This window comes from Neovison vison, chromosome 7 (assembly GCF_020171115.1).
Source record: "Neovison vison isolate M4711 chromosome 7, ASM_NN_V1, whole genome shotgun sequence".
Lineage (NCBI taxonomy): Eukaryota > Metazoa > Chordata > Mammalia > Carnivora > Mustelidae > Neogale > Neogale vison.
In genome coordinates, this window is record NC_058097.1 from 191,619,357 (window position 1) to 191,630,253 (window position 10,897).

At 37.7% G+C, this 10,897-nt stretch overlaps 1 protein-coding gene across 1 annotated transcript; it reads left to right on the forward strand.

The window, feature by feature from the left end:
* The first annotated feature begins 1,260 nt into the window (after positions 1–1,260).
* Positions 1,261–2,775, forward strand: LOC122914359 (olfactory receptor 4C6-like). Its single transcript, XM_044260983.1, has one exon. The coding sequence runs from the start codon at positions 1,261–1,263 to the stop codon at positions 2,224–2,226; it is 966 nt and encodes a 321-aa protein (XP_044116918.1). The 3' UTR covers positions 2,227–2,775.
* The last annotated feature ends 8,122 nt before the right edge of the window (positions 2,776–10,897 follow it).

Genomic DNA, 10,897 nt, shown 5'->3' on the forward strand with positions numbered 1-10,897 from the left:
AAAATTAACAAAACAGGAAACAGTATGTTTTGGAGAGGATGTGGAGAAAGGGGAACCCTCTTCCACTGTTGGTGGGAATGCTAGTTGGTGCAGCCTCTTTGGAGAACAGTGTGGAGATTCCTCAAGAAATTAAAAATAGAGCTTCCCTACGACCCTGCAATTGCACTCCTGGGTATTTACCCCAAAGACACAGATGTCGTGAAAAGAAGGGCCGTCTGTACCCCAATGTTTATAGCAGCAATGGCCACAGTCGCCAAACTATGGAAAGAACCAAGATGCCCTTCAACAGATGAATGGATAAGGAAGATGTGGTCCATATACACTATGGAGTATTATGCCTCCATCAGAAAGGATGAATACCCAACTTTTGTAGCAACATGGACGGGACTGGAAGAGATTATGCTGAGTGAAATAAGTCAAGCAGAGAGAGTCAATTATCATATGGTTTCACTTATTTGTGGAACATAACAAATAGCATGGAGGACAAGGGGCGTTAGAGAGGAGTAGGGAATTTGGGTAAATTGGAAGGGGAGGTGAACCATGAGAGACTATGGACTCTGAAAAACAGTCTGAGGGGTTTGAAGTGGCGGGGGGGTGGGAGGTTGGGGTTACCAAATGGTGGGTATTATAGAGGGCACGGCTTGCATGGAGCACTGAGTGTGGTGAAAAAATAATGAATAATGTTTTTCTGAAAATAAATAAATTGGGAAAAAAAACAAAACCAAAAAAAAAAAAAAAAACAGCTCTCCTGATTCTGAGACTATGTTCCTTCTACTTTATTAGAGCTAGGAAAGCATTATTGAAGTTCTTGGGCTATAGATTGGTGTTAGCCCATATTGTAGACTGTAAACAGTGTCCCGGAAGCTGTGCACTTTGTTTAATGAAAGGGATAATATGAAGAGCGTGTCTTTGGGTTTTAGAGGAACCTAAGAGGATCTTATTTTATTTTCCCATTTAAAGCAGTGATCTCTCATGCGTTCCCACCAAAGGGCAGACAGCCTTTGCCCAAGTATCCAGAGGCAAGTTTTCTACTGAGCAGTATTTTCACTGTATCATTTGGGATCAATTAAGATGGAGCTGTTATGAGATTATACTGTTAGCAGCTGGTTACCATATTAGAGGCTGAAGAAAAAAGCAGGTCAAGAGGATATGAGACAAAGTGTAAAAATTGTCCAAACACATAGTGATTACTAATTAAAAAAAATATTCTTTTGTAGATTTTCTATCTCAGAGTGGTGTGCTTATATCAGCCCATAGTAAATGAAGAATCCAAACAACGTGACTGAGTTCATTCTTTTGGGCATTACAGAGAACCCGGAGCTGCGGAAAATACTCTCTGCGGTGTTTCTAATTATTTATGTGTCCACAGTGTTGGGAAACCTACTCATTGTGGTAACTGTGATCACAAGTCAGAGTCTGAGATCACCTATGTATTTCTTCCTTACTTCCTTGTCCTTCATGGATGCCACCTACTCTTCTGTCATTGCCCCCAAGTTAATTGTGGACTGTCTCTCCAAGACCACTATCATCTCATTAGAAGGCTGCCTGACTCAGCTATTTGCAGAGCATTTCTTTGGTGGTGTGGGGATCATCCTTCTCATCGTGATGGCCTATGACCGCTATGTGGCCATCTGTAAGCCCCTGCACTATACAACCATCATGAGCTCTCGCGTGTGCTGTCTGCTGCTGGGAGGGGCCGGGTTGGGGGGAGTTTTCCATGCAGGAATACAGCTTCTCTTCATGTATCAGATACCCTTCTGTGGTCCCAATGTCATTGATCACTTTATGTGTGATTTGTTTCCCTTGTTGAAACTGGCCTGCATGGACACGCACACCCTGGGTCTCTTAGTCATCCTCAACAGTGGGGTGATGTGTGTGACCATCTTCCTTATCCTCATCACCTCCTATGTGGTCATCCTCTGCTCCCTGAAGTCTTGTAGCTCTGAAGGGCGGCGCAAAGCCCTCTCCACCTGTGGCTCGCACCTCACTGTGGTCATCTTGTTCTTTGTGCCATGCATTTTCCTGTATGTGCGGCCTGTGGCCACTTACCCCATAGACAAGGCAATGGCTGTGTCCTTTACCATTGTTGCGCCCATGTTAAATCCATTGATCTACACCCTGAGGAACACAGAGGTAAAAAATGCCATGAGGAAACTGGTGAAACGAGGTACACTGGGTGTCATTGGCTTACAGGCTAAGGACAGATCTTTTTTACAGGGACAGTGAGATCCTGCCAGTCCCATTCACTCCAAATAATCAGGCACCCTGCAGCCAATGACATCCTTTAAGTGTGTAAATCAGATTAAGATACTATAATGAAGTAGTTTCCTACCTCTCTAGTACAATTGCTCCATCCCTTTTCTTATAAGACTCTGGGCACCCTTTTTGCTTTTTTCTTTTTATTGCTTTTCTTTTTTTTCTTTTTTTTTTTTTTTAATAAATAATTCAATTCTGGTTTTCAATAATTCCGGTCCTGGTTCAGAGCTTTTGTTTGCTCTTACTCTGCTTGCTGCTAAACTTCTCTTTCCCAGAGCAATTGCTTGGCTGCCTCCATCTCATTTTTTTTTTTTTTTTTTTCAATTTTTACCTCCTTATGGTGAAGTTTCCATCTTTTTAAACAAGTGTCTCCTGATGTCTTTCCTTGGGCATTTCCCTTAGGTACTCTCTGCCTCTTCATTCCTGGATTCATTCTACATGTCCTCATCTTGACTCATGTCAAAAGAGAAGAAAAAGCCCATGGCAGCATAAATAACTGTTGTTAGTAAAAAAAATAGGATTATAATGTTTCTGTTTTAATTATAGAATTACAGAACTGGAAGGATCTTAATGATGGTCTTAGCCTCAAATATTTGTGCCCCATTTAAGAATTTTCCTAGAGTCAAAAGTAGGTCCAAAAGCTCCATCTTCTATAACATAGGTAAGACCTGTTCTTATCATTTGTGTTGAAATTACTTCCTGTCAGTTTGAATACAAATTTCTTCTCTTATCTCTTGTACGGTTCCCCAAATTAATTCACACTAAATATCTTTACTCTTTAAACATTATTTCAGAGTTCAGTGCCTGACTTCTTAACAGTAACATCTGAAACAAATTTTATTCTTACTCTCTCTTTTTTTTTTTTAAATATTTTATTTATTTATTTGACAGCGAGAGATCACAAGTAGGCAGAGAGGCAGACAGAGAGAGAGGAAGGGAAGCAGGCTCCCTGCTGAGCAGAGAGCCCGATGTGGGACTCGATCCCAGGACCCTGAGATCATGACCTGAGCCGAAGGCAGCGGCTTAACCCACTGAGCCACCCAGGAACTTGCTTTTACTAATGTTAGCTCATAAATCATATGATTTTCTCTATATTAGTACTGAAAAATTCAATACATGATTGAATTCATGATACAAAGGCAGATCAAAATAAAGCAAAATAGTGCCTTAGTTTGGAAAATAATATATTTTTTTAAAATATTTATTTATTTATTTGACAGACAGAGATCACAAGTAGGCAGAGAGGCAGGCAGAGACGGGTGAGGCAAAGCAGGCTCGCCGCTGAGCAGATAGCCCGCTGTGGGGCTCAATCCCAGGACCCTGGGGTCACAATCCTGGGATTACGACCTGAGCAGAGGTTTTAACCCATTTAGCCACCCAGGTGCCCCATGGAGAAGAATACCTTCTTAAAAAGCATTTGCAAGCATCAGATTAATGGAGAAACATTAGATGAACTTTCTTCTTATTTCACTGAGAAATATTAAGCCATCGGAAGAACATTTCCACAGAGTCATGACTATCAATCTACCATCATCTGTTCAAATATATACCACCTTCCTACCTTCTCCAATAAACACGTAACCTTGCTCCTATCCAAATGCAACCAACCTCTTTACAATCTGTGTTCTGAGCCTTACCTCCTTATCACTTACATAAAGGCATCTTTTATTTCACCTATATTTTCCTCACTAATGGATCATTTTCTTCAGCAAAGAAGCGGTCTGCCATTTCTTTTATTTTTAAAATGAAATCTTCTCTTGTTCTTATTTCCTTTATCAGCCACTACTCCATTCCATTGCCTCCTCATTGTAGCTTAACTTAAGAGGTTCTTAAATGCCTGTTTCTGAATTCTTTCTATTCTTCTTTAAACTTTTCCTGGGATACATCAGTACCTAACACTGAAAATGCTCTTTTCAAGGTCACCAGTGACATCTGCGTCCCTAAATTGAGTAGTCTTTCCTCATTTTTTATTGTATGGACTCTTCTTTAATCCCGTCAGAAGACTGAAGAATCTTTCTGTGTTCTAATCAGACAATAAGCAAATACAAAAGTACCTCCTCTTTCCCTGCAATTCTAGAACTCCACCAATAATTTACTCTGTCTCACCCTGGGTATTTACCTAGGCAGTGGTCCTTTGGGAAATTTGACTGGCTGTGCTCAGTAAGGTCCTGGTTTTGAGACACCATTTTCTATAATGAATTAATAACACTCTTCTACCAGAATGACAAAGTGTATTTTCATTAAAACTGATAAACTGGATTCTAAAATTTGTATGTATATGTAGCTATGTTTGAACATCCTTGGCAATAAAACCAGTGTGAGGGACTTAGAGATAGGGGACAGGATCTTCTACAAACCAGAACATACCATAAAGCTTTGCTTTGTAAACATTTTGTTATAGGCCTGTTAATAAAGAGCTTTAAAGAGTGGAAGAAATGGCCCCGGGATTAAGCCATCTATCCTTGGAAATGTGGTATAGATTTTGTATATTAATAAATGATGAAGGAGGGATTTTAAATCTGAGGGTAGAATGGCTTATTAGATCAATTCTAGAAAGGCTAATTGCTATTTATCTCCCTCTATTTGATACCTCCATTTCATACATTTCTTTGTGTCTGTCTCTGTCTCTGTCCTCTCTCATTTTTGATTTGTAAGGCTGTTTTTTGAAACTTCACCTAATATTTGCACAAATAACATGTTTGTTATATTATCTGTCTCCCCCACCTTCACACTATTATTTCAGTGTTACAGCTCTCATTTCCACTAACAAAAACAAATAATTAGTGATGAAGAAAATAGGGTATAAAATAAAGTAGAAGATGTCAAGAGTGGTTTGAAGTAGGGTCCAGAGTTCCAGGATTAATTGCTGGAGTCCTGCTATTGAGTTATGTGTTTAGAAGATCATCTTCTCTAGGAATATGGACCTGGTCAGATGGTTCTTCTGTTCATGGAATCTCTCTAAAATGTCAGTGGAAAGATAATAATACTTGTCCCTTAATATCACAGGTTAATAACACCTGTCCCAAAATACCACAGGTGAAGGTGCTTCTGCAAGTTCATTTTTTCTGATCAATCACTTCAATTCTGCTTCTTTTTATCAGATTTGAATAGACATAGAAATAGGTAGGATACAAGAGTGTGTAGAACAAGAGATCCCTGGGTATGGACCCTCTTTGAAGGGACACTGAGCTAAGTCTACGTTTCCCTCAAGCTTCAATCCCAGGACTACCTAGATTCAGAGTTAGCAGACCTGCCATTCCTTCTCTTTAAAAAAAAAAAAAAAAAAAAAAAGAGAAAAATTCCTTTAATCTATACTTTGCTCATTATTCATAGAAGGCATTAATCTTTAATAAGCACCTGTTGCTACTCTACTCCCAACACATTACAGGTCCTTGTGGATTGATGTTGTACTTCATCCCAGGCCTCAGCTCTTGTATTTGGTAAGCACATGGGCACTTTGCCTTAATTCTGCACAGAGATATTGTATTCCATCCCAGTGCACAGTTTTTTATTCACTATGAAGGGAATGGAAAGCATCTTCAAATGGAAACCCAGAAAAACTTGGAAAAAGAGAAAAAAAAAAAACTTCAATTGGTTGGAGACATAAAAGGTTTACAAATACTTGACCAAATCAAACCACAGGAAACTGTGTCTGGAAAAATCATACTGATGGGAAATTGCCAAAGCTTGATGAGAACAGAGAAACAGTTCTATAGGGTCATGACCTTTCAGGGGAACTTCTTTAAATTGCAGTTGGAAATCAAAGAGGAAACTTTTGCCTCTTTACTTTTTTCCTGGAGACCATGTTGAAGATTGATAAGTAGTAGGGAACATTCTCTACCTTGTCAGCCAAAGTTACTCTTCCTCTCCCTCTTACATGTACAAGTAAGTCTTAGGAACAAACTTCATGTTTTGGGTAAACATTGAAGGGGCTTTTCTCTATGCAGTATAAGAGATTACCATCACCAGAATTTTCAAGAAACTGACAAACGGTGAGATTTATAATGCACAGTTTTGCATTTTCAGAGAGGATTTTAAAGTGTGAGGTAGTACTTAAAAAAAAAATGGTGTTGTCCAGCTACCAAGTTTAGTGCAAGCTTGAGTCTATCACTTAGCTGTGTACCCTTGGGCCAGCTACATAACTTTTTCACCCTAAATCTTCATTTTTAATATAGATTATATATGAAAAGTCTCAAAAGATTTGAAAACAAAATAATTCATGTGGTGTTCACAGGACAGCACTTGACACAATCATATGTGCTCAATAAATAGCAGCTGTCAGAATGCAAACATTTTTTAGAGGGTTAGGAGTAATAATACATCAAAGCTAATGAAATTAGAACTTGTTTAGTTTTTCACCTTCAAGTTAAATCCAAATGCTGATGAAATGCAACATGTACCTATTTTGGTCCTAGTCATGTAATCCCATTTTTTATTCTTTCTAATTATATTCACATTTATCATTCATCTTCTAATGCTGTCTTTAGCATGATATTTTGGGTTAAAAGGTGAGCTTCTTTGCAGCTGTAAAGAATACTGATGTACAAGAAGGCAATTTCAGTGCTGTTTACTATTTACAATGTTACTATGTATAATACATGCCTAAAAAATGGGACAGAAAAGGACCTTTAGAGTAAACAAGTTTCTTATTCAAGCCACAAAGCAGAGGCTTCTGATTTTAAATATATCCACTTAATCTTCTTTAAGTGCATTTGAGGCCAAAAGTAACATTAGATTTCTGTCTCAGAATATTTCAGGAATATTTAAATGGCTGAATCTTTGCACTGCTTTGGTGCTGGTTGTTGGGGTTTGTCTCTCTTAAAGTGAACTAAATCACTAAGACAATAGGGAAAAAGAAAGCTCAGGCATCGCTTAGGGAAGACACAGGTGGAAAGAGAGAAAGTTTTTTATTTTAGTTTTTCTTTCAATTCCAGAACTAGTAAGAGTATAAAACATTTATGGGAATCAGCAGAGAAATATTGAAAAAAGAGAAAGGTGAGCTAAGGAGCATGTATTTTCCCGATTGTAGGAAATAGAATATGCTTAGTTAGACAGACAAAGAATAAATCTTTTTATTGCTAAAGTAAATAATGATCATGATAAAAAATACAGTAGATTTTAGGAAGAATAATTAAGAATGGAGTTTTAATCTATTCTTTTGATTAGTAATAACTATATACATATATATATATTTAAAAGACATTCATATGTGGCTAATATGTACTAATAAGCGCATAAAATCTTAAATTTAGCCTGAAATATGATTACAGAATATTGCTTACAATGGTGACCATGCTATTAATTCCTCATATAGTTTTGCTTGTTTGTTTCTTTTTTCTTTAATGTTTGTTTGCTTTCCTTAAGGTTTTTTCCTTAATGTCTCTGCCACAGAGCTAATGGATATGGGTATAAGCAAGATGTCAGAGAGAGAATTCAGGAGAGAAATAATAAAGTCAAGAGTTAGGCTTGAATAAAGTATTAGTGACAATAGAATTTCTAAGTGCAGAAATGAGATACAAACAGATTAAAAAAATGCTATGAATGAGTTGCAGTCTAGGGGCATGTGGGTGTCTCACTGGGTTAAGCCTCAGCCTTTGGCTCAGGTCATGATCTCAGGGTCCTGGGATCAAGCCCTGCATGGGAATCTCTGCTCAGCAGGGTGCCCTCTGCTCAGCAGGGTGCCTGCTTCCCCCCACCCCATCTCTCTGCCTGCTTCTCATTCTACTTGTGATCTCACTCTGTCAAATAAAGAAACAAAATCTTTAACCAAAAAAAAAATTAGTTGCATTCTAACTAATTAGTTGCATTCTAAAAATTAGTTGTGTTCTAAACTGGATACTCTAACAGGTAAATGAAACAGAAAGAGAATCAGTGATCTAGAAGATAAACTGATGGAAAGGAAGTAAGTTGAGTAAAACAGAAATAAGCAATAGGCATCTAGAAGCACATGAAGAAAGGGTTGGAGAGATTAATGAAGACATTACCAAAATCAGAATTCTTGGGATTCTCATATAGTTTTAAAAATATACTTGAAAGTTGAAACAGGAATTTATATTATTTTAAGAATGATTGATGCTAGAATTAGTTTTGTGCCAAAATGAATGGGAAGGAAATAGTGGGCAAAGCAGTGAGTGGGGAGGCAAAATTTCCCAGGTCACAGCCCAGGTGATGGTTCACAATTCTGTTTACAGCCATGAGGGTCCCTGAGCAATCTCTGGTGCACCTCCAGTGTATTAAAGAGTACAGCTATTGAGAAAGTATAGATCTTTGAATATTTGGGAGTGTTTGGGACATGATACACCTATTTATGAAAAGCTTATAATTGTTTAACATTTTTAGTTTAAGAAGCTATGTTATGTTATCATGCTAGTTCCACCTACACAAATTAATTATACTGGACACTTGATAAAATGATTCTCAAGCCCCCTCTCCTTTTTTCTGAACAGCTAAGTTTGTGGAAAATGATGTTTATGGAGGTGTTGTGGATTTGAAATGGTGTTTATGATGTTTATGGAGGTGTTGTGGATTTGAAGACTTTTAGGGGTGTCCGGGTGGTCCATTGGCTTAAACATCTAACTGTTGCTTTCAACTCAGGTGGTTGATCTAGTGTCTTGAGATCATGCTCTGCCTTCGACTTTGCATTCAGCATGGAGTCTGCTTCCGATTCTCTCTCCCACTCCTTCTGCCCCTCCTGCTCATGCTCTCTCTCAAGAATAAATAAATCATCTTAAAAAAAGTAAACTAGATTTTTAATTTTAAAAATTTCATACCGTTCTGTCTAGTTACTTACTGAAAATAAAAGTCGATTATTTTTGTATGTTTACATCTTGGCTTTTTTTTTTTTATTTATTTATTTGAGAGAGAGAGACAGTGAGAGAGAGCATGAATGAGGAGAAGGTCAGAGAGCGAAGCAGACTCCCCATGGAGCTGGGAGCCCGATGTGGGACTCGATCCCGGGACTCCAGGATCACGCCCTGAGCCGAAGGCAGTCGTCCAACCAACTGAGCCACCCAGGCGTCCCTACATCTTGGCTTTAAGATTATATTAACACATCTGTATAAATGGGCAGAGTTATACATTTGTTGTTTTTCTCTTTTCATATGTCATAAAAATGCTTCACCATTCATGTCCTCACACTATTAATTAGTTTTTTATTGTCAGCATCAGGTGCTATCAATCTGTCATAGTCTGAATTACAGAAGCATCCTCCTATTCACCACATTAGATATTTCTAAATTTTCACTATCATAAATTACATGACATCATCTTCCATTATAAAAGTTACCACCCTATTTCACTTTTCGAATAACCTTTAGGATGGGAGTTGCTACTATAAGGAACACAAACATGTTTGTCATTCTGGAAATAATGCAAAGGTATTTTCCAAATGATTGCATGAGTGAAGCACTTTCACTACAATTTTAGAATTAGTATATTTTTAAAAACATGATTTGAAAGAACACATATTTTACCTTATGATGGATTAAAATTTTCAGCTCACTTTGTGTGTGTAGACAGTGCTTAAAAATAATGCCAAATTGTTGATAGATTGTGTCTGTAAGTAATTGGGCATTATCTTCTGACTCTACATTCATTTGTTCTGTGTCCATCATCAAAGGGCCTCATGTGAACAAGGCAATCAGAAGGCTTGACCCTCTATGGGTGGATGGAGAATTAAAAGGTGAACCTGCTCTGCATTCTTGAAAGGAAAGGAAATTTCTTGTTCTTTCCAGTTGACAACATGGGAAGGACTTGGGTGTTAGAACTGAAGTTTCTCTATTAACATCCCAGACCTACCATCTGTTCTGAACTTTATCCTTATATGCATGAGTTTCCTACCAGTATAATAAGGACAAGACCTAAAATGGACCATTTCCTAGGTACTAGTCCCAGAACAATTTTTTTTTTTTTGTATTATTTAACTTAGTCAACATGACAACACTCTGATAGAGGTTATTTTTTCTAAACTTCTGTTCTTATTTTCAAATAATAAAATAAAAAATTAAACACATGGATACTTGTTCTGTGTTTGTATGGAGCTTTCCCATGTATCTTTCTCTTTTGTAAGGAATGAATGAACTCATCTTAAAGGCCAAGATCATTTCAGAAGTTTAATGAAATATTTGGAGAGTAGCCATGATTTGCAAGTGACTCTTAACATGAATGTTATTCTTCTGTTTGCAGATCAGGCAAACAGGGATAGCATGCAAATGCCCTCTGCTCCTATTATGTGCTCATGGGTGGACATGATGACTCCAGTGTCATGCCCCTTTCCTTAGAATCTTTCTCAACAGTTCACTCCAGGAAGCCACTGCTAACTAGAGTTGGTAATTGAGATAAACTATTTCTCCATAGGTGGATACCTCCTTTCTCTCTTACAGGAGATCTGGCAATTTGAAAATATTTATAATACTTTTTCTCCTCCTCAACTCTTCCTGAACTCCCACTAGCACCTTCCACAAATTTTGAATATTGTGTTCTTAGTGAAGCTAGAAACACAGAAGATAACTTTTCATGTGGACACACCAACTTCTTAATGACTAATATATCTTTTAAAACTGTTCTGAAACACATTTCTCTTTCTCATAATTGTAGTCTCTACATGTTTCTTCTGGCAGCTTTAAGGTTTCCCTTGGAAATC

Excerpts from the sequence above, each read along its gene's own strand:
- LOC122914359 (XM_044260983.1), top strand. The coding sequence starts at position 1,261 with ATGAAGAATCCAAACAACGTGACTGAGTTCATTCTTTTGGGCATTACA.